This window comes from Drosophila yakuba, chromosome X (assembly GCF_016746365.2).
Source record: "Drosophila yakuba strain Tai18E2 chromosome X, Prin_Dyak_Tai18E2_2.1, whole genome shotgun sequence".
Classification (NCBI taxonomy): Eukaryota; Metazoa; Arthropoda; class Insecta; order Diptera; family Drosophilidae; genus Drosophila; species Drosophila yakuba.
The window spans coordinates 12,161,425-12,184,696 of NC_052526.2; the positions used below are offsets into that span (position 1 = coordinate 12,161,425).

General features: G+C 48.2%; 7 protein-coding genes across 9 annotated transcripts; 5 read left to right on the top strand and 2 right to left on the bottom strand.

Moving 5' to 3' along the window:
* Positions 1-5,319: 5,319 nt before the first annotated feature.
* LOC6525141 lies at positions 5,320-9,604 on the top strand. 2 transcript variants are annotated; one of them, XM_002100943.3, is made up of 5 exons: positions 5,320-5,389; positions 6,089-6,404; positions 7,301-8,298; positions 8,402-8,470; positions 8,537-9,604. In XM_002100943.3, the coding sequence occupies exons 2-5, from the start codon at positions 6,402-6,404 to the stop codon at positions 9,117-9,119; spliced, it is 1,653 nt and encodes a 550-aa protein (XP_002100979.1). In that variant the 5' UTR covers positions 5,320-5,389; positions 6,089-6,401; the 3' UTR covers positions 9,120-9,604. The 2 variants fall into 2 exon arrangements, with proteins under 2 accessions (XP_002100979.1, XP_039226141.1); XM_039370207.2 differs by lacking the exon at positions 5,320-5,389 and adding an exon at positions 5,540-5,899.
* LOC6525142 (probable RNA-binding protein CG14230) lies at positions 9,567-11,623 on the bottom strand. Its single transcript, XM_002100944.4, has 4 exons — positions 11,372-11,623; positions 11,022-11,311; positions 9,875-10,961; positions 9,567-9,811 (listed from the first exon to the last, which is right to left on the bottom strand). The coding sequence occupies exons 1-4, from the start codon at positions 11,547-11,549 to the stop codon at positions 9,645-9,647; spliced, it is 1,722 nt and encodes a 573-aa protein (XP_002100980.1). The 5' UTR covers positions 11,550-11,623; the 3' UTR covers positions 9,567-9,644.
* A 203-nt stretch (positions 11,624-11,826) lies between these two features.
* Positions 11,827-13,964, top strand: LOC6525143 (Golgi resident protein GCP60). The gene is made up of 4 exons (XM_002100945.4): positions 11,827-12,075; positions 12,131-12,558; positions 12,756-13,214; positions 13,275-13,964. Exons 1-4 carry the CDS (start codon positions 11,943-11,945, stop codon positions 13,692-13,694), a joined length of 1,440 nt encoding a protein of 479 aa, XP_002100981.1. The 5' UTR covers positions 11,827-11,942; the 3' UTR covers positions 13,695-13,964.
* A 170-nt stretch (positions 13,965-14,134) lies between these two features.
* LOC6525144 (probable tRNA N6-adenosine threonylcarbamoyltransferase, mitochondrial) lies at positions 14,135-15,546 on the top strand. Its single transcript, XM_002100946.3, has 2 exons — positions 14,135-14,353; positions 14,408-15,546. The coding sequence occupies exons 1-2, from the start codon at positions 14,169-14,171 to the stop codon at positions 15,450-15,452; spliced, it is 1,230 nt and encodes a 409-aa protein (XP_002100982.1). The 5' UTR covers positions 14,135-14,168; the 3' UTR covers positions 15,453-15,546.
* A 245-nt stretch (positions 15,547-15,791) lies between these two features.
* LOC6525145 (cdc42 homolog) lies at positions 15,792-18,557 on the bottom strand. Its single transcript, XM_002100947.3, has 3 exons — positions 18,421-18,557; positions 17,412-17,722; positions 15,792-17,351 (listed from the first exon to the last, which is right to left on the bottom strand). The coding sequence occupies exons 2-3, from the start codon at positions 17,697-17,699 to the stop codon at positions 17,064-17,066; spliced, it is 576 nt and encodes a 191-aa protein (XP_002100983.1). The 5' UTR covers positions 17,700-17,722; positions 18,421-18,557; the 3' UTR covers positions 15,792-17,063.
* On the top strand, positions 18,495-19,741 carry LOC6525146. Of its 2 annotated transcripts, XM_002100948.3 has the most exons (3): positions 18,495-18,625; positions 18,803-18,956; positions 19,016-19,741. In XM_002100948.3, exons 2-3 carry the CDS (start codon positions 18,934-18,936, stop codon positions 19,329-19,331), a joined length of 339 nt encoding a protein of 112 aa, XP_002100984.1. In that variant the 5' UTR covers positions 18,495-18,625; positions 18,803-18,933; the 3' UTR covers positions 19,332-19,741. The 2 variants fall into 2 exon arrangements, with proteins under 2 accessions (XP_002100984.1, XP_039226143.1); XM_039370209.2 differs by lacking the exon at positions 18,495-18,625 and having other exon boundaries at positions 18,793-18,956.
* Positions 19,742-20,358: 617 nt separating this feature from the next.
* LOC6525147 (moesin/ezrin/radixin homolog 2) lies at positions 20,359-23,245 on the top strand. The gene is made up of 5 exons (XM_002100949.4): positions 20,359-20,436; positions 20,624-21,570; positions 21,629-21,838; positions 21,920-22,156; positions 22,220-23,245. The coding sequence occupies exons 2-5, from the start codon at positions 20,914-20,916 to the stop codon at positions 23,024-23,026; spliced, it is 1,911 nt and encodes a 636-aa protein (XP_002100985.1). The 5' UTR covers positions 20,359-20,436; positions 20,624-20,913; the 3' UTR covers positions 23,027-23,245.
* The last annotated feature ends 27 nt before the right edge of the window (positions 23,246-23,272 follow it).

Below are 23,272 nucleotides of genomic sequence, written 5' to 3' on the forward strand. Positions count from 1 at the left end.
CACACTCCCCAGAGGCGCCGCTTTCATCGGAACTGTATTGTGTAACGGGACCGAGCAGCATATGTGTGCGCACCTGTTAACTGCTGTTTGCTATTTACTGTTACCGCTCTGCCCGTACACCCGCCCACCACCGCTCACTTGCCATTCACCGTTTACAGTTGCGCTTATCTGGCATCGCATATAAAGCTGTTCAAAGCTCGCCCTTCAAACGGGATAATCGCGCACTTGTGCCGACAGATGGCGCACCTGTCTAAGGACTGTAATTTGCCTAGCTAAACCCATAAGTTTAAGGTGCTCTATTCGTATATATGCTAAGCGTTAGTTTCAATGGTATTAAATTGGACTTACTATAGAAATTATAAATCCAGATATTTTTTCTAAGATTCGAACTTAAATTGTGATATTTTCTTTTCGCAACAAGAGCGTTATAAGTATTACGAATATGGGGGCATATTAAGTGCCTATAGTACGCAACAAGATGGCCACTTTCCAAATAGTTAATCATAAATATAAATTTCTTGATCTACGACCCATCTAGTAGTCAAATAAAAACCTTATTTCTTTTTATGTAGAGCAATTTAAGTTGGCTTTTAAAACGCTAATGAGGCTGTTACGGCAGTTTAAAGTTCTGTTTTCAAAACAGATCTTGTCTGAGTGCCGAGAATAACTCACAGTTGCCACTCTCGAATTCTGTATGTATCGCAATTTGAACAATTTTGAAAACGTTACAGTTTGAATTCCACGAACAACAACCATGGCATACATATGTAAAACAGTATGTTCTACCCCCAATGGCAATGCCAAGAATAAGAATCCACTGCCGCAGACTCATCTATATAGCCCGATGTCCGTATGTCTGCGCATCTATATGTATGTATGTGTGTGTGAATATCTGTATCTGGGAGCGTTGCAAGTATCTCCGTATCTTTGCGCTTTATAGCTATTGGTTTTTGGTCGTTTGTTGGCTGCCGCTTTCCGTTTTGAAACAAAAATGAGTACAAGGGTTATTTTTAGAACTAAAATTTTCTTGATTTTTACTCGTTAACATTGCTTACGCTCCGTTCTGTAGTTGCTGTCCGTTCGTTTCCCCTTTTCCCCTCCCCCCCCCCCCCCCCCCACCCCCTCGCCCTCGCTCAAAATTTCCTCCGCTGGCGTCACGATCGTGAATGTAGCTGTAGCTGTAGCTATAATCTGTATCTGTACGCCTGTATGTGCATCCGTATCGCTATGCCTGTATCTGTATCTGAATCGGAATCTGTTTCTGAATTCGAATCGGTTTCTTTTTTTGGGCCCGGTGATCTTCGGCGTGGACTGTAAGATTTTCCTCCCCCAATCCCAATGGCAACTTAAGTAACATTAGTTTCGATAGTTTCAGCCCTTGCATCAAACATACATATATGCACACATGTGGGAACATGTGTGTACACTTGGAACAAAGTCAAAAGATTCAGAAGGTTGGAAAGGGAATGGGGAATTCAATTTGTAATAGTTATATTTATTAAAATGAACGTTAGAAATATTCCATGATCGAAACCATAAAAAAAACTGCTAAAATGAAAAATATTTTTAAGTAATGTTTTCTTGGGATTGGCTCTGATATAAGAGAGCTTCTAAGAGATCGTAGTATGGTTTTACTCAATCGGAATCAACAAGTTTACAATGTTACTAACATATATTTTTTTAACCGATTTTTCCCGCTTTATCAAGTGCAATATGGCATGGTACATAAGAAAACCATTCGAGTAGCGAAAAAAATGGCTTATTCACATCCTGTTCGATTGAGGACGTGGCAGGTCGTTTTTGTTAAGTGTGTGCCATGGACAGGCAGATGTTCGGCTGAGTGAGTGCATGTGGCCGATTTACATGGGCTCGGATGCGATGCTTTTACTTTACACACTGCCACAGCACCGGCGGCACCAAGATCCCAAGATCTCGAGATCAGCGGGGAGCGTTTAACGAACGTTTTTCGCCAATGACGGCCAGCGACGAGAGTACATAAGATTTATAGTTGCTATTTTTAAAGCGGCGTATTAAGAACCGTAGGCCAGCGACCAGAAACAGTCTACTACCACCGATCCATCCCAACCGCTGCGATCGGCCATAAGAAGTAAGGGGAGCTCCTCCACATGCGTTCCTTTCGGGGTCTTTGGATCGGGATGGGTTGTTGAACTCAACACTTTTTGAGTGAAAACTGGAGCAAGCCATACTATGCGGTTTAAAAATGGGCAGGCATTGAGTGGTTTCATTCAATATCATTGCAATATTTCAACAGATTTACCATAAGTACTAAGGTACTCGAACTCATAAATTAGTAAAAAGTAAAGCGTATTGATGTGACAATGCATTAATATAGTATAGTAATATACCTATTGTCCATTTGATTGGTAAAGGCAAGGCATGGATATAGGAAATGTTTTTTAAATAAACGCCGAGCCCCTTTTCCATCACCCAAATGTGTGAACTGCCTGTGAAACCGAAGTGAAAGATTAAAAGATACCAATTACCAGGCAGCAAGAATCAGAAATCTTCGATCTTGGCTTGCGCAAAGCCCCGACCGATTTTATCCAGTCGAAGAGCAAATATTTTGATATGCATTGAGTACTTCTAAGCACATGCAGATATATGCACTACTGCCGATCGGACGAGTGTCTATGGGCAAAATAGAATAACCATCGGCCGATCGTTATTTGGATTTGGGCTTTGCTCGCCCACCTTTGAGACCTCTCCTCGTTTGCCGATTTTCATTGATTACTATTGCCTGACTCACATGTCGATACGATTCGATTCGAAGCGATCCAGTACGATCGATCGATCGATCGATCGATGATCAACGATCTCTTTCCGAGGCATGTGGACATGGAAAGCGCCTCATTCTCGTTGGAATTGGAAAAGAAATCGGATTGAATGGGACTGGGCGGCGTTGCTGGGGCCGTACAGATTTTAAACACGTCCCCACCGTTATTTTTAATTTTAGTACATATACCACACGGCGGCGAACACACAGAGATACTCGGATACAGATACAGATACAGTCGTAGCAGTCGTATGCTCTGGCAACGATCGTATTCTATTTGTAATCCAAAATAAGTGTACGTATCTGTGGCTGTATCTGCATCCGAACTATGTGGTTCGCTTTACGATCTCCCGATGCCCACTCTCTTTGCCACTCGAATCGAATCGACTCGACTAGACTCTTTGTGCGCCGTATCGAGAGTCTACTGCTACTGCTACTGCTACTGCTACTGCTACTGCTACTGCTACTAAGAGTACAGCCTGTATCTACTAGCTGGAGCTAGCCAATCACTGGCCGATCTGGAGCAGCCGCCAGAGGCGGAGAAAAATCCCAATTTTGGGTTTTTGGCGCACTAATCCCGGCGCACAAGCACGAAATCAAGTTGCTTAGCGGCATAGCTTCAATAATCTCAGCTCAAAATAACAAAATACAGCGTTTGGTGGGAGCGGGGTTATCTCCGACCCAATGACTTATCACTGTAGCTGGTCCGTAGCAGTTGGTCCGTAAAGTCGACTCGGTTCCGATCTCGAAACCAGAGCTAAGCAACCATCTTTTTTCATAGGACTACTTTTTGATTACAACTGCGAGCAGTAGACGAACATCACATTTTCATGTACTGCGACTTTTGTGATTAACAAATATTTAAGTTCTATTTTTACTGTTCCAAATTATTTGATAGGTATTATTATTAGAACAACAAAGAGGATTTGTATAGAAAAACAAAGCTGTCCTAATTAAGTCTAAATTTTTGCTAAAGAATTCGCGTTTTGCAGTTTGAAAGTATAGTACTTTCTTAGTCGTGCATTTAAGCGGCTTTAAAAGAAAATAATTTTTTATATTAACTAGATTCGTTAAAAAGTATAAAAAAATGTCCGTCCGTCCGTTCATTTGCACAAATAGCAAACTACAAAGTTGGTACAATGCATTACACTTATACTTACTAACTTTTTGAATCAATGATTACAATAATGTCTTAAATGTCTTAAATGCATGTCCGCTCCTTTTAAAGAAAGAATAATTTAATAACGAGTAACGGGTATCCAATAGTCGTGGCACTTTAACCTTGTGTGCCTTTTTGTTAATACTGGTGACAAACAACTGCAAAACTAACAATAAAATAAAAAATGAATTTATTGTGTATATATAATAAATTTCTGAATGTAATTATTAACTAAGTAACTTCCTTTCAGTCCTTGGTGAGTGCTTTGTAAATACGGTCGCTACATTGATGTGTTTTTTTCAGTGACTGGAATAATTTAATATTGATATATTATAGAATATTGAATTAAATAGAATTTTTTGCAGTAAGGAAATAAATAAATGTCATTGCAGTCTGCGTGTTATATTATCCAACATAGACTCCACATTCTAATTTATAACAGGATTTGGTGGAAACATGGCTGCATTTTGTGTCCTGTTGCGATTTGGCCAGTGCTCAAAATGCAGTTTCGAAGCGGAGACCATCAACGCCAAACAGAAGCCAACGCCAACCGATCGCAACCATACCACATCCACTTCCACTTGGGGTGCCCATGCCCGCCATACTGCACAACATACTCGTATCTATTTTTAGGCTACGACTTTTCCCATTTGGCCCTTCATAGATCCACATAGGTTCACCTCCGTCCTATGCCATACCATCTCCTACCATCCCATCCGAATCGTATCGTATCGAGTCGAATCGAATAGAAACGAATCCGAATCCGAGCCCGAGCACAGGCACATGGTGGAGGTTAGTGTGCGTGATCTGTAGAGTAGGAATCGGAATCGGAATCGGAGTAACTGCTTCCCTCTTCGGATCGTGGGCATCGTTGGAATCTTGCTTGCTCTGATCGGATGGATCTGCAGTCTCCGCTGCCTTCGCCGTGCTCCTCTCTCACCGCCTTTGCCTCCCCCTCCTGCTCCTCCCCCTCCTCCTCTTTCGCCGTGGTCGCTGTCTCTGCCCGAATCTATAAGTAGACACACTTGTATGTACACATTCGTGTATATATTTATATACCCGAAGTCCGTGTGAGTGCGTGTGTGTGTGCAGCACACATGTGCACCCCAGAAGGCATCGCCATCGGCATCGCCTCTCCGTCGCAGTCTACCAGGTTAGAGCTGCTCCGTCCCGTTCCGTGGTGTTCCGTGCCCGAGGAGCGATCGTCTGCCTAACGATCGTAGCGGTCCATATGTATGTGTGTGTCTATGTGGGACCTCGGCCGTCTGTGTGCGTGCGCGCATGACTGTGTGCGTATGTGTGTGTGTGTGCGCGACTGCCGTTAGTATCGGCAACGGGATCGCAAACAAAAAGTTCAGTTTCAGTTTCGTTGTTGTTTGGTTTGGTTAGTTTTAGTTGGTTAGTTGGAATCTCAGGACGGCGGACTACGGAGAACGGTAAATCGCGTGCAGCGTTGCCCGGAGAAAGAGAATTGCGCGCGCGTTTGCATTCCTCTTCTTTCTTCTTCACTCTACTTTTCTCTCAGTGCAAATGCAGGTCAGCGAAAGCTTCTCGTGCGTGAGTGAAATGGATAGAGCCCAGAGAGGGGCTGTGTGAGTGAGAGCCGAAACAAGGATGAATGACAGAAAGAAGAACAACAACAAGAGAGCAGGGACGTGCCAACAAAAACAACAACAGCAACAGTAGCAAAGAAAGAGCTTTGGTGAAAAATAGTGGCAGCTCTGCTTAACTGTAAAAGTGCCCGCTAACTGTAAATGTTCGCACGGATATTCGTATTCGTGAGTAAGAACGCAGAGGGACACATGTGCATCTGATTTTGTGATTTGTGTGTTCATTTTTTTTTTTTTGTGTTTGTGGCGCTTGATTTGTGTTTTTTTTTTAGTTTGTTTTTTCGCGTTTTTTGTCGACGTTGCCGTAGCCGATGAGCCGCCGTCTAAGGCTAAAAGGTTAACTTCTAAATATTAATAGTCGTTGTCGGTTTGTTGTCAACAACAAAATTCGAGTAACGCCAAAAACAACAAAGAACAAGAACGTTCGTTGATTTCGATTTTGTTTCGGCTTTTGTTTCCGTTTCGGTATTTTGTGCTTTAACAAATGTTGTTTTTGTTGTGATTCGATTTTCTTTATTTTCTTAGCACGCATACACACACTCGCACAATCGCCGCGCTTTAGCCATTAACCGTTAAGTGCCGCAAAGGTTACACTGCGTTCACACTAGTTACATTTGAAATGCAAACGCCGCCAGTCTACCGCAGAATCCGCAACAACAACAACAAAAGAAGCAACAACAACAACAAGCACAGCCGGAGAGTCCGCCATTGAAACCCTCGCAAGAATCCGCCGCGGATCGGAGAAGAGGGCAGCAGAAAGACAAGATCCCCATCCAGCATTGCGCCTGCTCAGCAGAATCGGGCCATCCAGAAGCTGCTGACAACACAGAATTCCCAAATGGTAAGCCAAGTGAGATCAGCTTCCAGGCAAATAGCGCTGTATGTGTAGACAGTGGGAGAAAAGATAGATTCGCTCAGATACGGAAGTGCTGCAGATCCGATCCGATCCGATCCGAATGCCAAGCCTCTGCACGGAGCGCAATCTCCGGCAGTGACAATCCGAGAATATCTGCGAAACCAATTTCGCCGCGCTTAGTCATCATCGGCAGCTCATCATCTCTGGCGGGGGAACATTTCGTAGAATCTAGACGGCATGAATGAGTTTTGGCCATCAGCATGATGATACACAAACACTTGTGGTCCAATCCATAAGGACAAGTCCATTTCCACTGAAAGCTAAAAACAGATAATATAACAGATAAATATAATAGTTCATAATAGATATGAAATATTTGCATACCTTAGTTTTAAATACGTAACTCAATTGAATTGAAATATACGGGGGTTTTCTAAGCAACTGTCAATTCCTATTTATAAAAGATATGTATGTATGTACATATGTAGCTATGTTTCGACCAATAACCAAAATAAATTTGTTAAAAAGTATTTAGCATATTCAACAACAATCATTGCGCTTCAACGGTCTACGGTTAGATTTTAATATAAATCATATTTTTGTAGGAAAAAAAAACGCATTTTTCTGAGCTTTTCAACGTTGTAGAACGTTCATTTTTATGCCTATTCGACTTATTAATTATCAAGACTAATTAATAATTAGAAACTTACGAGACAAATAAGCTTGTTGATTATTTTCATTTAATCTAAATTTATTAGTATAAGTGGTAGTAGTCGTTTTTTATTTGTTTTCAACTATCCTGTTGGAGCTTGTATTTATTTATTGAACTCTTTTACTACAAACCCCAATGTGCTAACGTAAATCACTGATCCTTCCCACAGGAGACGAAGAATCCCCCGCCGGTGACGAGCAGCTATCACCACCAGCGGGCGCCGCGGACGCCGGAGTCGTACTTCAACGTGCCGGAGTCGGTGGCCCTGCTGAACATCGTCAAGTCGGAGCGCATCCAGAGCGCGTTCCAGTCGAACCGGAAGAACCATGCCAGCGTGTGGGAGATGGTGGCCGAGGTGCTTAACCGCTTCAGTGCCCGGAAGCGGACGGCCAAGCAGTGCTGCAACCGGTACGAGAACCTTAAGAAGATCTACACACAGCTGAAGAAGAATCCCGAGCGTCACGTCCGCCGCAACTGGCCGTACATGTTCCTCTTCAAGGAGATCGAGGAGCAGCGCGGCGAGTGCTGGGGATCGAATGGCAAGCGCCTGGCGCTCATAACCAAGAACCACAATGAGCTCTCCTACTACCAGCGCCGGCGGCAGGCGGCCGAGCTGGGAGTGCTGCTCAACAAGGACAACCTCACCCCGCACCAGCACAGCCTCCTGCAGAGCCTCAGCCAGAGCCAAAGCCAGAGCCACTCGCACGCCCACTCAACGGATTCCTCGCAGAGCGGGAGCAAGCTGGAGCGCTTCCTGCCCAACCACTTTGTGGAGGCGCAGCTGAGCGAGGTGGCCGGCCCGGTCGGTGGCTCCGCATCCGGCGTATCTGGCCTGTCCGCCAGCGGCTTTGACGAGAATCCCCTCCAGATGCAGATGGTTCAGGCAGCTGCTGCGGCTGCCGCAGTGGCCGCCCATAAGCGACATGAGCTCCAGATGGCCAGCGTTGGCGGCGTCCAAATGGCGGCCGAGGACGACGACGAGGATGAGCCCCACCGGCCAGCATTTAAAAACCACCTCCACGGCCTGGGTCATGGTCACGCCCTCGGCTTGAGTCACGCGCCAATGGACGACTCCGGCGAGGCACCCGACTTCGAAAAGGACTGCAATGGAGCACTCAACATGCACCACCAGAACAACAACCACAACGAGAACCACATATCAATGAAGTGAGTAAAAATAAGTTTAAAAGATACATGCTATACAATTTCCAAACAAAAAGGGGGACAAAAAAATTAATTGTTAATACTCTCGCTTCTCTGCCGTCCACAGGTCGGAGCCACTTTCGGAGGGGGAATTCAATCCGGACGACATCCAGCTGATGCAGACGAACTACAATGGGTGAGTACCGGCGGTAGAAGCCACCTCCTTTAACTGTTTTCATTGATTAAATCCACGTTTGCACAGGGCGCAGAACTACTATTCGCCGGGCATGGATCCGAATATACTGCACCCCGATGTGATCGTCGACACGGACATCCTATCAGACTGCTCCTCTTCGACAACGCTGAAGAAGAAGCGCAAGATGTCCACCTCCACCGACGGCGACAGCACCAATTACGAGCTGATCGAGTACCTGAAGCGGCGCGAGAAACGGGACGAAGAGTTCCTCAAGCGGATGGATGCGCGCGAGGATCGCCTGATGAACCTACTGGAGCGCACTGTGGTGGCCATTGAAACGCTGGCCGTAAGGCGGGCACTATCGTTTCCAGAGTCAATCAAAGAGAACACGCCAGCGACCTCCAGACCATTTTCACCGCCACCAGATCCTCAGTTTGCAGCGCCACCAGCTACACAGGAGCAGCCCAGTCCGGAGCGCAACTGCAATCCGACAGCCAGGGGCGGCACCATTCCCGTCGCAAATGAGGATGCCGCCATTGAGGTGCCAGACGACGGCGATAGCGGTGACGATGCTCAGGTGAAGGACAAGCTGGCCAAGCTGGTACCAAAGGCTGGCGGAGATGAACGGGCGGATGCCAGGCAGACGTAGAATAGAATGCACCCACTAATTTAACATACAGTCGCTCGCTAGATCTACTTAAGACTTCTATAGAACTACTATTCTATAAACCCTCCCTACCACCACTCCCGACCGGATGGCGGAGAGGAATACAGTGCCAAAGAAGAGCCATGTCTCGAATTTCAATTGAGATTGCCATTTTTACTTAGAGAGTCTACAAACGTGCTTAGCGAACGAAAGAAACTTAATAGAATGTTGAGCACCGCAATTTTTGTTGAATCCGATAATCTTAATTCTTTTAATTAGCTTTTAGTTAGGCGGAATCCCACCTACGGATGCCAAATGAATCTCAACACAGCCGGATTCACACCGCTACGATAATCTAGTTGGAGCTGCAACGGGGCTCAAATGCATTTGTGCAGTAACTAAAGCACAAACATTTCTTTTTTTTTGTAATCTAGATGAATACATGTACCATTAAAAAAAAACAAGTGGTTTATTTTACACAGAATTAAGCTTAAGGGTATTATTTAATCTAGGGATCAGCATAAACGATCAGTTTTTCGCCTTCTTATTCCGTTGCAGTTTGATGTCCTTGCTGGGCAGGTTTTTCTTTGTCTTGGCGATCTTGTTCGTGATCAGCAATTTCAGGCGGTTCTTCACTTGGTCGTATTCGGCATGGTCAACCTCCGCCTTCGTGAACTTAAAGAACTTGGCTCCCTCTGCAAAAAAAAAAACGATTGGTTAGAAAGCAACAGCTAGGACACACAGATTGACGTTCTTACCCTTGAGACGAGGATCATTTCTGGGTATGAAGAAGGATTCCAATTTGATTTTGTTCTTCTTTTGACTGGACTTCTTTGCTGGCTGCGCCTTGTTCTCCTTGCTGACCTCAAGCTCCTGCTCCGCCTCTTTCGGCTTTGCTTCGACCTCGTCCTCACTGTCGGACGAGTCGTAGGAGAACGGATTGAGAGTGGCCAGTCCGAGCTTATTGGCAGATGTCTTGCCCACCAGTATCTTCTCCTGGCCCAATTTCTCCAACTGGTCCTGGCGCTTGGCCACATCCTCCTCCGGGGCGCTGCCAAACATGTCCAGCAGGCTGAATCCCTCACCTCGCGTGTTAAGCGAATCCTTTAACGTGTCGGTGACAATGTAAAAGGACGTTTTCGAGACGGGTGCAGCTTCACTCTTGCTCTCGTCTGCGACCTTGACTTTGGTCTTGGGAGTCACCTCCTCCTTGGGCTCCTTTTGGCGCATTAGCTTCTGATGGTCCTCCTTGGCCGGATCGAACCGCAGCATCTTTTTGTTCTTTGCCGGCTTACCGTCATTATCGTTGGAACTGGTGATCTTGTGTCCTACAACCTGCTCCAGAATGTTCATCTGCCACTTGCGCTCACTCTCCTCCGGCTCAGGCTGATCTTCCTGCTCCGCCTCTTCCTCCTCGTCCACGAAGTTGGATGTGATGCGAAAGCGGGGATCTATACTCTGTTTACTCTGCATCTCCACCAGACGCTCGCCCTTCTTGCCCTTATGTTGCGGCAGGACGACCTGCTCCTCTTCCTCATCGTCGTCGTTCTCGAACAGATCCCGTTTTTGTACTTTGTTTTCCCGGACGGGCTTGGCCTTCTCCTCCTCCTCCTCGGCGTCGCTAAATTTGATCCTTTTTGCCTGGCTGCCATCGACTGATATCGCGTTCAGCGCCTGCTGGATGGCTGACTTCTTTTGTAAGTGCCCCTGTCGCATCTTGTTGAGCGACTCCATGCGCTTCTGCTCTGCCTGGCTGACATTGGCGTCCGGCTGCTGTTTAGCTGGCTTGCGGTGCTGCTCGATGACGTGGAGTGGCTTCACGTCGTGCTCCTGCTGTATGACAATCTGTTAAGAAGCAAAAGAAATTAGCTGACGATGAGCTTGGGGTCCAGAGGGCATGCATACCCTGCCATTGTGCATGGAATTGGCGGCGCGCTTCTTGGTGATCAGCAACTCTGGAGCAACCTCGTCATCGCCGATCTCCTCATCCTCGCCGAATACCCTGCGCTTGTTCTGCCCGCTCTGCACCAAGAGCTGAGAGCTCGGCGTGAACACCTCGGACTCGTCTGGCTCGCCCTGTTCCCGGCGCTGGTTCTCTTCGCGCTCGCGCTTCAGTCGATCCAAAAACGATTCCTTGGCCAGAGAAACTCGTAGCTTTTCGCCGTGCAACTTCTGCCAGTTGAGCTCGTTGACACCTACAAAACCAAGCTGTGGTTACTCTTTCTGACACCGCCTTCTCCTTTCGGATAACTTACAGTACTGGGCATCATCCGTCTGCACGGTGACAAAAGCAATCACCTTGGTGGCCCCATCCTGCTCCTTTCGCTTAAGATCGACGTGCTCCACGTAGCCGTAGTCCTGGAACAAGTTCTTTAGGTCCGCCTCCGTGGTCCTGGTCGGCAGATCCGCCAGGAAAAACCGAGTGCTGCCCATAATGTGTTTACGCTTGCAGTGCACGTGTAGAATCCAAATCCCGGCAAGAATTGGTGTGAGCCAGTGTGACCGCGGGCATGTGTAAACTTGTACTTAAATATAGCCACTATCTACTCCAAAGTAATATGTTCCCAGGATTATTATACAGTATTCTAACAAGTGCAAACACACTTTCAAGCACTTTTCAAATTTATTTATCAAAGTAGACATAAAGTTTGATAGAAGTAATCCCCATCTTACAGTGTTGGAAAGCGAGCAATACGATTTATCTAGATCCGCAGCTGGCTGGTCACACTGGCAGCAGACGTCACAATAAATTCTATTATTTTGTTTTGTTTTGTGCGAAAAGTTTGCAGGCCAGCGAACGTGGACTAGCCCACAAGCAACGGCAGCATGGCGAGCGGGACAAGCGGGACAAACAGCAGCAGCGGAGCGGCCCAGTCAACGGACAAGGCACCATCATCAGCAGAGAAGTGGGGCTTCCCTTTGATTGAGCTCTACCGCCTGGCATTTACGTTCTACAAGAGTAAGAGAAAAACTCTCTGCGCTAGCGCTCCAACAGCTAATCTCTCATGTTTCAGGGAACTCGGGCAAGGCCATCCACCTGTCGTACGAGGACAACCTCAAGCTAATCGCCTTCAAGCAGCAGGCGGCGCTGGGTCCCTTCAACACGAGTCGCGCTCCGGCGCTGGGCGTCCTGGATGTAATCGGACGCGACCGGCAGCAGCACTGGCAGCTGCTGGGCGAGATCACGCGGGAGCAGGCGATGGAGGGGTTCGTCGACCTGCTGGACACCATGTGCAGCGCATTTCGGCCGTACATTGAGGCCGTGCGGCAGGATCGCGACGAGACGCTGCGCAAGGAGCTGCGCCTCATGGAGCAGGAGAAGGAGGCACGCGAGCGACAGGAGAACGCCCAGCAGGAGCTGCTCGAGGAGGGTTACAAGGAGGAGCTGCAGCGCCGCCAGCTACAGGATGCTCTCAACAAGCAGACGTACCAACAGTTTAAGGTAGCCCATCGATTTTTTCCACAACACGCCGGCCCTCTGCACCTGTTGTTGTTCTGCTCAATAATGCATGATAATTACTAGGAGCTCGCCCTTGGCTACGCTGTCTGCCATTGAAAAGGGGTCATGACCCAGTTCTCAGGCAATTGCATGCCTGTTCCTGTTCTATCAACTAACCCTTTGTAACACTCCTCCCACAGCTGTACGCCGAGAAGCAGTTCCCCGGGAACCCCGAGCAGCAGGCCGTGCTTATCCACCAGCTGCAGCGTGAGCACTATCACCAGTACATGCAGCAGCTTCATCTACAGAACCAGAACCAGAATCAGAACACGGAGGACAAGAGCCATCCGGAAGAAGAGAACGCCCCTGGGAATAACAACAACAGCAGCACCGACTTGCCCAACGCCATGGAGGGACTGAAGCTCGGTGACGTCGAGACCCAGCAGCAGCAGCAGCAGCTGGCCGAGGAGCAGCACGGGCACGTGGAGCAGACGGAGGGCGTTGGGCAGGATCAGCTTGGCGAGGAAGAGTACGACGACTACGTCATGATCTGCCCGGCCAAGATCTGGACTCGTCCCGACATCGAGCAGTTTAAGACTGAGGTTTCTGCCGGCGATGGCGATGGAGTCATCACTATTGGACACGGCGACACGGTGACGGTATGTTCCCCTTATCTAATTCCGATCCTTAGGGCGGATATTGATTGCCACAATTTGCAGGTCCGTGTGCCCACCAACATGAACGGCAAGTGCATCTTTTGGGAGTTCGCCACGGACAGTTACGACATCGGCTTCGGCATCTACTTCGAGTGGGCCAAGCCCGTGACCAACGAGGTGACCGTGCATGTGAGCGACTCCGACGAGGACGAGGACTGCGTGGACGAGGACTACCTGTCCACCACCGAGGACCTGGAGTCGGGCTCGCTGTCGCAGGAGCGCGGTGCGGTAAACAACCCGACTGCTGCCCCCAAGGCACCCATTTCCATTATTGTGCCCATCTATCGGCGAGAGTGCTACAACGAGGTGTACGTGGGCTCCCACTCCTATCCGGGCGAGGGCGTCTATTTGCTAAAGTTCGACAACAGCTACAGCATCTGGCGCAACAAGACGCTGTACTACCGCGTCTATTACGAGCGTTAAGAGGCCAAAATGTATTTACTATCCACTAACTTAGAAGAATCCTATGTCTGTACGAACGGCTCATGTGCAAGTCCGGAATAATCTGTATGTGCGTGTGCGTGTGGTTTTGGTTTTACGTGTGCGTTAATGCAACTCCGGAAAACAAACAAGGGGGAAAGAGCATGGCGTTTTCCGACTAAACCAATATTATTTATTATTTAGTTGTAACCGACGAAGACAAGTCCAAAATTCAATTCGAAAATAATACACCAATATAAAGACAACTGTAAATAATCACTTTTTCGTAATATCTTTGCTCCTTAATCAAGAATAAATGGTACGCAAACTTCACATAGGAAGCTCATTCATAATTGTTATTAACAATTTTGAGAAATATAATTTTAAAGAATTTGGCTCGTGTAAAGGGCCCTGGTGCAAACGGTCCCATAATTTACTGGTTGTGCTTCCTAACGCCGCCTGGTCACACTGGCCATTATGCATGCACTTCGTAATTTAGCCGGCAATGGCAAAGCAAATGCGTTTGGCGTATGGATCAGCCGCCGCCTCAGCTATGTCCTGGGTATCGAGACTTCCTGCGACGACACGGGCATCGCCATCGTGGACACCACAGGCAGGGTGAGGGCGAATGTGCTGGAGTCGCAACAGGAGTTTCACACCCGGTGAGTGCGCACAACTCCACAAGCGGGACAAATGGTGAACAGACTCCATTGCAGCTACGGAGGCATCATCCCACCTAGGGCCCAGGATCTGCACCGCGCCCGCATCGAGTCCGCTTACCAGCGCTGCCTGGCAGAGGCGCAATTAAAGCCGGAGCAACTGACGGCCATCGCGGTGACCACGCGACCCGGGTTGCCGCTGAGCTTGCTGGTGGGCGTGCGCTTCGCACGGCACCTGGCCCGTCGACTACAGAAGCCCCTGCTGCCCGTTCACCACATGGAGGCCCATGCGCTGCAGGCCCGCATGGAACATCCGCAGCAGATCGGCTTCCCGTTCCTCTGCTTGCTGGCCAGCGGTGGCCACTGTCAGTTGGTGGTGGTTAACGGGCCTGGTCGCCTGACGCTTCTGGGCCAAACACTGGACGATGCGCCCGGCGAGGCCTTCGACAAGATCGGCCGTCGACTGCGACTGCACATCCTGCCGGAGTATCGTCTGTGGAATGGAGGACGGGCGATTGAGCACGCCGCCCAGCTGGCCAGCGATCCGCTGGCGTACGAGTTTCCGCTGCCACTCGCTCAGCAGCGTAACTGCAACTTCAGCTTCGCAGGCATCAAGAACAATTCCTTCCGCGCCATTCGGGCGCGCGAACGTGCTGAGCGGACGCCTCCGGACGGAGTCATCAGCAACTATGGCGATTTCTGCGCCGGCCTGCTGCGTGCTGTCAGCCGGCACCTTATGCACCGCACCCAGCGGGCAATCGAGTACTGTCTCCAGCCGCAAATGCGGCTCTTTGGTGACACCCCGCCCACGCTGGTCATGTCCGGCGGTGTGGCCAATAACGATGCCATATACGCCAACATCGCCCACCTAGCCGCGCAGTACGGGTGCAGGAGCTTTCGGCCATCCAAGCGGTACTGCTCCGACAACGGCGTTATGATCGCCTGGCACGGCGTTGAGCAACTACTGCAGGATAAAGAGGCCAGCCTTCGCTTCGACTACGACCGCATTGATATCCAGGGCAGCGCGGGATTCGCCGAGTCCCACGAGGAAGCTGTCACGGCGGCGGCACTCAAATGCAAGTGGATTCAACCACTGGGTTGATACAACCATTAGCTCCGGTTATGTTTGATATGTTCTTACAAAATAATAGAGTATAGTTTCAGTAATAAATGAACACTTGTTGTTGTTGAATCCATTTTGTCTGATTCCCAAGTTGAAAATATTTATCATATTCCGCACATAAAAAAAATCCCAATTCCCAACGAGTGACGTGATATCACGTTCATATGCCATTACTCACCTCACCGATTTATAAAAATCTCAGTGGCATACTGTTTTATATCCATAAGTATATAAAAGAATGATCGGTTGCTCTGCACAAATTGCTTGAGTATCTTGGGCGTTTGTCCCCTTTTTCATTGTAGGCAAGACAGTAAATGGTTTCGTTTTGGATTTCGTTTTATTATAAGATATTATCTGAAATCAATAATGTTAAATCACTAAGGTCTAGAAAAAAAATGTAAAAATTGATAATGTATACATATAAAAATATTAAAAAATGCATTAGTTCGTATTTTCCTTTCATCTTTGTCGTTTTTTGCTGAACTACAATACAAATTTTTGTTGCTTTTGCTGTTGCCGTTGTTTTATTGTTTGTTATACTTTATGGATTATACATATTTAAATATATACTTTTATATAGATTGTAGATTTCAGATGTGTGTTTGTGGTTGCAACGCCTAGTTCTGTTCTTGCTTCTCTTGTTGTTTCTTTACCTTCTTTTATTTGTATTTTCATTTAATTTACTTTTAATCATATTTCAATACTCATACGCTTAGTTTTATTACATAATAAGCTTCACTTTCATATATGCATGCTAGCGAATTCCATCCTACCTCCGTTGTTTGAACATTACGCGATCAGATCAGTTATCATAAATATTTAATATAATCCTCGCACTTTGCCTGCTTCTCACGTTGCTCTTGGGACTATATATGTTTTCATCGACTGAGGCAAAACGAAAAATTGCATGGTTATTTTCGGATCCCCCCATTCTGTTCTGGATTGTTTTGTTGTTTATCGTAAATGTATATTTTGTTTGTTGCCTCTCCTTAATCCTTGTATATATATAAAGAAATATATATAAATCATTTGTTTTCGCTATACTGATATTGTGTTTCCTCTCTTTACTTAATTCGAAAATTGCGCCAAAAACATGTTTGCGAGCAGAAATGAAATCGGTTGGGTTTCAATTCGATTTCACCTGCTGGGCGGGGCTGCATTGGCTGCGATTGGATCCTGGCTGGGATTGGGGCTGAAGCTTGTGGGGCGGAAGACTGTCCCGAGTTGAATACAACTGCCCAGTCGCCTGGCACATTCGGCAAATCAAAGAAACCGGCCAAAATCCAGGATAATAAGAGCTCCAAGGTTGGAGCACGGACAGTACTGACACAGATACGATGACGCACGTAAGGGGCGACACAGAAAAGGTGAGTGAGAGTGGGCAGATGGAGGGGAGAAGTAGCTCATGGAGTACTGGGATGGACTGCGCTCCGGCAGAAACGATTTCAGAATAACATAAATCAAAACATACATAAAATATATATATGGCTATATATTGAACGCTTCTCGACGATGAGAGGCTGGGAAGGAGTCATTGCGATAGTAGAAAGCCAGAATGAAAGGGATACCGCGTGTGGGGGGAAAGAAGAATTATAAGAATTTGCACTTCCTTTTCTTTGTGGGCTCTGGTGGCTCCAGGGCGGCCAGAATGGCCTCGTCGAATACATTTTTCAGGCCCTTCTGTGTCAAGGCCGAGCACTCCACATACTTGACGGCCTTCAGCTCTTTGGCCAACTTCTCGCCCTGCTCCATGGTAATGGGCTTCTGCTTGTTCTTGGCCAGCTTCTCCAGCGTGCTGGTCTCGTCGCGCAGATCAATCTGCGTGCCCACCAGCAGGAACGGTGTCTTTTGGCAATGGTGTGTGATCTCGGGCACCCACTGCAATTTAAAATGACACAATTATAGTCTCGCTATTGTGGGGATTAGTTGCGTACGTACCTTCTCCTTGACGTTCTCGAAGGAACTGGGACTGACCACCGAAAAACAAACCAGGAAGACATCCGTCTGGGGATAGGAAAGCGGACGCAGCCGATCGTAGTCCTCCTGTCCGGCCGTATCGAACAAACCCAGTGTGTAGGGCTCGCCGCCGATCATCACGGTGACCGCATAGTTGTCGAACACCGTGGGCACGTACTCCGATGGGAACTTGTTGGTTGTGTACGAGATGAGCAGGCATGTCTTACCCACAGCTCCGTCGCCGACGACCACGCACTTGATGGTTTGCATGTTGTGCAGAGGGGTGATGACTCCTGCGGATTAGTGAGGGTTAGTTGCTGGATTAGAGTGGGGGATGACTAGTGGGTGCGGTCCCGACCGCTCCTCCTTCCCGCTCCTGCTCCTGCCAGAGTGACCGTTCGTCAGCGGCGGCGCCTTATCTATGAGGAGCGCAGTCCAGGAGAGCGGGCGGCAGTGTGTGCAATGTACATATCTGGGCAGAACGATGACTCAAGCCGAAGAAAGAACGGAAAGAATGGAAAGCAACGGCGCACACAGATAAGCCGGACGGGCATCAAAAAATTCTGATTGGACACACACACACACGCGCGCAGGGGCGCAGCGAGTACGGCGGCTTGCGATTGTGTGCGTGCGGTGCGTGTTCATTTGCTTAGATGCAGTTTTTAGGTGCACTTTTACTGGCTGTTTGGTGGTTTCTTTGGTCACGGGACTGGTCGCACAGTCAGCTGCTGGAGCTGCCCCGTTTTCCGCCGTAATTAGCAGTTACAGCTAGATTGTAAATGGGAATTCCGGACGAAAAACTAATGAATTTTGGAACCAATTATTTATCACACACGCACACTGCTGCACGGACCACACGCACACATGCACACACATACAGGCAGGCCCGTCATCGACAAATCGTTTTCATTCACTTTTTACTGGGTAGTTTTAAGGCGTTGCGATCTATTCGACGGATGCTCGTTGCGTACACATTTACTACCGTACTTACAGTTTAGTGAACTTTGCAACCGCTGTCGAATCTGTTTCGTTTTCCGCTTTTCTGGGCTGGGCTCGATTCGATACGTACGGAAAACTACTATTTCCTTTTGTGTTCGTGTTCTCTCTCTCCAGCGAGATGTTTGCGTGCGAGTAACTAGCGCGGCGTTGCCACCTTGTCCCAACGCTCAGACCGGCACCTGAAGTTGGTATTTTCGGTAATAGAATGCTTTAAGAACATTCAAGTAACACATTATTCGATTGCACAATTTAATCACCAGTTTCTTAACAAACATCTTAAATTGTCCACTGGTTCGGTTAATCTAATAATATGAGAAAAGCAAACGTTAAATATTAGCGGTATATTTTGCACATCCCATTGGTATCTTTCTCAGCCGATTTCGAACTTTTCGAGGCTACGGTCACACTGGTGGAAGTGACAGTTGTGAAGGGAGAAGAGCACAGAACAAAACAATAGACCAATAGGAACCGAAGCCAACTCACTGAACTGGCCCCCGGGATCGGAATGGCTGGATATTTGGAGACAAGGTGAGTCCGACCAAGGGGCTGAGCTCAGTGCTGACCAAACGCACTCCATTTCGCCACAGAAAGCGCAGCCGGGAGGACGACCCGGCCTGCGAGTCGACGCCCCTGTCAAAGCGCATCAACAACCTGCATCTAAACTACGACGATGGGAACAGCAGCAGCAGCAGCAGCTGCAGCATTCCGCCACTGTCGGTAGGAGGAGCCACTGTAGCTGGCGGCCCTGGTGGCTCCGGTGGCCCCGATACTGCCGGAAACGGCGTGGCGACCGGATACGAGTACAACCCAGAACTGGGAGCCGAACAGAACCCATTTTACTACGAGAAGAACAAGATGCTTTACGACCTGCACGTCGAGCGCATCAAGCGGAGCAGCCACTAGCTAGTGACCATGGATTCCGGTGTACGAGTCCAAGTCCAAGCACCGCCATTAAAGTGCCAACCCAAGTTCTCTGCAACAACACTCTGTAGTGAAAATTTAGCATAGTTCGCCTCCGTTCATCCTACTGTGCCCACGGATTTGGATATCTGGATCTGTGTCTGGACCTGGAGTTCAGATCCTCAACACTTGCGTTTTTGTGTGATAAACATTGTTTACTTGCATGGCATTAGCATCGCCCCGGATTCATCCACATAATAATAACACTAGAAATCGAGCAGAACTCGGGGGAGTCTTGCCCCAAATACGCACATAAATATGTATAGGCTAAGTTCCCCGGTTACCATCCCTTCACTATGTATTTATAATCCTGCATATATACTTATTCTAAGAATAATCTAAGAAAATCTCAATCTTTTCTTATTTTTCTATTTCGACGAAATTTGATTTGGACAATGGGGTCGTTGTGGTAGTTGTACCTTGAGCCGGTGGAGGTGGAAAACAATAAAAAAATAATTAATATTTAAATCAAATATTGCGCTCAAGGACGCAATTTCCCACTTCGTCGCCAATCAAACTTTTATATGCGTATTTATGCATCAATGGGGTGGCAACTTCATTTAGAAATTTGTGGTATTTTTGTTTATTCATCTTTTATGAAATAGCTAGTAAAATCGTTTCAGTCGTCCATGCATGCTGCAAAATCGCAGTTTTTTAAAATAAAACTTTCATTGGACAACAGACAATTGGAAAATAGAGTGTCAAATTTGAATAGACATTTCGCGGTATTTTACCGCAATGGTATTTTACCACCGTGGTTTTTACCACCATTTTGCAACTTTTTGAAAACTTTGAAAAATGGAAAGATCAGGGTTTAATATGTTTTAAAGTTAATATTTTGACTTTTTAAAGCTTTATGAGGTTTGAGATGGAGTTTTAAGTATTTAAATACTACCGTAAAATTGTAAGGAATTCACCCTACTAAATATACAAGGAGTCTGTTAGAGAAGTTTTTTCCCCCAGCCCACGGCTGGTCACACTGTCTGTGTTTATGCCGCGCATATCGGGAAATTGTCGTACAATTGCGATTTGCGGTGCAAACCATCGAGTAAGTTGCCTATAATCGCAATCCATCGATGAGTAATCCCTTCTGCCGAACTCCCAATCAGTTTTCACCACAAAGGAGCTGAGTGGAACTGCGTAAAGTGCGCGCCAGGATGCCGTTGCCACACAGTTCACAAATCGCGACCCCGCATAAACGAAGCGCCTTACTCTTTCTTTCTTTCCGCTCGTAGCCTTCAGCCCAAAATTGCCATTGCCCGGAGCATCGAATTGGCTGCAAAATGAGGCAGTCCGCGATTGGTGAGGACCGCAGGAGCAGCAACCACGAATTGGGCCACTAGCTGGCACAGGAGCAGCCGGATCAGAAGGACCAAAGATCATAATAGCAGGAGCAAGGGCAGCAACAAGTCCCTCTGCACGCAACAGGTTACCACGAATTGCCCACAAGAGGGCACTCAGTTCCGATTCCAATCCAATTGCATCTCACGCATCACATCTAACAACAACACATCACATAATCGCAATGAGCCCGTTCGGCTCCAAAAAGAACCGCTCCCTGTCGGTGCGGGTGAGCACCTTCGACTCGGAGCTGGAGTTTAAGCTGGAGCCGCGTGCCTCCGGCCAGGATCTGTTCGACCTTGTGTGCCGCACCATCGGGCTGCGCGAGTCCTGGTACTTCGGGCTGCAGTACGTCGACACCCGCAGCAACGTGTCCTGGCTGAAGATGGAGAAGCGGGTGCGCGACCAGCGCGTTGAGCTGCATGCCAGTAACAATGTGTACGTGTTTAGCTTCTACGCCAAGTTCTTTCCGGAGAACGTCAGCGAGGAGCTGATCCAGGAGATCACGCAGCACCTGTTCTTCCTGCAGGTCAAGCAGAGCATCCTCTCCATGGACATCTACTGCCGCCCGGAGGCGTCCGTGCTGCTGGCCTCCTACGCGGTGCACGTGCAGTACGGGCCGTACGACTACGAGACCTACAAGGACGGCATGTTGGCCGGGGGTGAGCTCCTGCCCAAGGGGGTGACCGACCAGTACCAGATGACGCCCGAAATGTGGGAGGAACGCATCAAGACGTGGTATATGGACCATGAGCCCATGACGCGCGACGAGGTGGAGATGGAGTACCTGAAGATTGCTCAGGACCTGGACATGTACGGCGTTAACTATTTTCCTATTACGGTAAGAGCCTTAATTTCCGCGATTCGTATCTGAATCTAATCCTTTGTCTGCCCATCAGAATAAGAACAAAACCAAATTGTGGCTGGGCGTCACCTCTGTGGGCCTGAACATCTACGACGAGCGCGATAAGCTAACGCCAAAGACCACGTTCCAGTGGAACGAGATACGGCACGTCAGCTTCGACGACAAGAAGTTCACCATTCGCCTGGTGGATGCCAAGGTCTCGAATTTTATATTCTACTCGCAGGACCTCCACATCAACAAGATGGTAAGTGCAGCTCAAACAACTGAAATGGATGTTTTTATTATTGAACTTCCAATATTAATACTAAATTTGTTCCGTGTTCAGATTCTTGACCTGTGCAAGGGCAACCACGATCTGTATATGCGCCGCCGCAAGCCGGACACCATGGAAATCCAGCAAATGAAGGCTCAAGCCAAGGAGGAGAAGCAACGCCGCCAGATCGAACGCAAGAAGTTCATTAGGGAAAAGAAGCTTCGCGAGAAGGCGGAGCACGAGCGCTACGAGCTGGAGAAGAGCATGGAGCACCTGCAAAACGAGATGCGCATGGCCAACGACGCTCTGGTAAAGCTAACTCCACCCAGTGGCTCCTGATGTATAATATTTGTGTATCTTCCTATATTCCAGCGGCGTTCCGAAGAGACCAAGGAGCTGTACTTCGAGAAGAGCCGTGTCAACGAGGAGCAGATGCAGCTGACCGAGTGCAAGGCAAACCACTTCAAGACGGAAATGGACCGGCTGCGCGAGCGACAGATGAAAATCGAGCGGGAGAAGCACGACCTGGAAAAGAAGATTCGCGACGCCGACTTCTATGTCCACCAGCTGACGGTGGAGAATGACAAGCGGGAGGCCGAGACTGAGAAGCTGCGCAAGGAGCTGATCTGCGCCAAAATGGCGGAGCGCGAGGCCACCGCTCGCTTGCTCGACTTTCTCAACAGCGGCCGCAAGTCCTCCACCGACAGCCTGCTGACCGCCTCCAGTGTGTCACACGCAGCCAATACGGCGTCCAGCATGGCGGCCATCAGCACGCCCTCCCTAATCACCAGTAGCTCAACCAATGACTTGGAGACCGCCGGCGGCGCCGAGCTGACCACCCATTCGTCGCACTACCTGGTTCAAGGAGACAATTCCAGCGGCATTTCGGACGACTTTGAGCCCAAGGAGTTCATCCTTACCGACAACGAGATGGAGCAGATCACCAACGAGATGGAGCGCAACCATCTCGACTATCTGCGCAACTCCAAAAAGCAGGTGCAAAACCAACTGCAAACACTGCGCTCCGAGATCGCGCCGCACAAGATTGAGGAGAACCAGAGCAACCTGGACATCCTAAGCGAGGCGCAGATCAAGGCCGGCGAGAACAAATACTCCACGCTCAAGAAGCTCAAGTCCGGCTCGACCAAGGCGCGGGTGGCCTTCTTCGAGGAGCTCTGACCTTCTCCGTCTCCGCCTCCGTCGCCATCCAATCCCCATCCGCCGACATGACTAATCCCCTATCTAGCTGTACGATATTTGGTGTGTGTGCCTGTGCGCGTGCTAGAGTGTATGAGTGCCTTAACCGTAGTTGTACTATAACTTACTATAACATACTATACTAAATGTCTTTCGATTGTTCGCTCAAGCCGCTGCTGTAATAAACCAATTGCAAACGTACATACATGTATAAACGCATGGAAAAGT

Excerpts from the sequence above, each read along its gene's own strand:
- LOC6525144 (XM_002100946.3), top strand. The coding sequence starts at position 14,169 with ATGCATGCACTTCGTAATTTAGCCGGCAATGGCAAAGCAAATGCGTTT. Across the intron at positions 14,354-14,407 it reads CAACAGGAGTTTCACACCCG|CTACGGAGGCATCATCCCAC; the intron begins GTGAGTGCGCAC and ends ACTCCATTGCAG.
- LOC6525141 (XM_002100943.3), top strand. Across the intron at positions 8,299-8,401 it reads GAGAACCACATATCAATGAA|GTCGGAGCCACTTTCGGAGG; the intron begins GTGAGTAAAAAT and ends TGCCGTCCACAG. Across the intron at positions 8,471-8,536 it reads ATGCAGACGAACTACAATGG|GGCGCAGAACTACTATTCGC; the intron begins GTGAGTACCGGC and ends ACGTTTGCACAG.
- LOC6525147 (XM_002100949.4), top strand. The coding sequence starts at position 20,914 with ATGAGCCCGTTCGGCTCCAAAAAGAACCGCTCCCTGTCGGTGCGGGTG. Across the intron at positions 21,839-21,919 it reads ACCTCCACATCAACAAGATG|ATTCTTGACCTGTGCAAGGG; the intron begins GTAAGTGCAGCT and ends TTCCGTGTTCAG. Across the intron at positions 22,157-22,219 it reads GCATGGCCAACGACGCTCTG|CGGCGTTCCGAAGAGACCAA; the intron begins GTAAAGCTAACT and ends CCTATATTCCAG.
- LOC6525145 (XM_002100947.3), bottom strand. The coding sequence starts at position 17,699 with ATGCAAACCATCAAGTGCGTGGTCGTCGGCGACGGAGCTGTGGGTAAG. Across the intron at positions 17,352-17,411 it reads TCGAGAACGTCAAGGAGAAG|TGGGTGCCCGAGATCACACA; the intron begins GTACGTACGCAA and ends TTTAAATTGCAG.
- LOC6525146 (XM_002100948.3), top strand. The coding sequence starts at position 18,934 with ATGGCTGGATATTTGGAGACAAG. Across the intron at positions 18,957-19,015 it reads GCTGGATATTTGGAGACAAG|AAAGCGCAGCCGGGAGGACG; the intron begins GTGAGTCCGACC and ends ATTTCGCCACAG.
- LOC6525143 (XM_002100945.4), top strand. The coding sequence starts at position 11,943 with ATGGCGAGCGGGACAAGCGGGACAAACAGCAGCAGCGGAGCGGCCCAG. Across the intron at positions 12,559-12,755 it reads AGACGTACCAACAGTTTAAG|CTGTACGCCGAGAAGCAGTT; the intron begins GTAGCCCATCGA and ends CTCCTCCCACAG. Across the intron at positions 13,215-13,274 it reads GACACGGCGACACGGTGACG|GTCCGTGTGCCCACCAACAT; the intron begins GTATGTTCCCCT and ends CACAATTTGCAG.
- LOC6525142 (XM_002100944.4), bottom strand. The coding sequence starts at position 11,549 with ATGGGCAGCACTCGGTTTTTCCTGGCGGATCTGCCGACCAGGACCACG. Across the intron at positions 11,312-11,371 it reads GACGGATGATGCCCAGTACT|GTGTCAACGAGCTCAACTGG; the intron begins GTAAGTTATCCG and ends TTGGTTTTGTAG. Across the intron at positions 9,812-9,874 it reads AAATGATCCTCGTCTCAAGG|AGGGAGCCAAGTTCTTTAAG; the intron begins GTAAGAACGTCA and ends TTTTTTTTGCAG.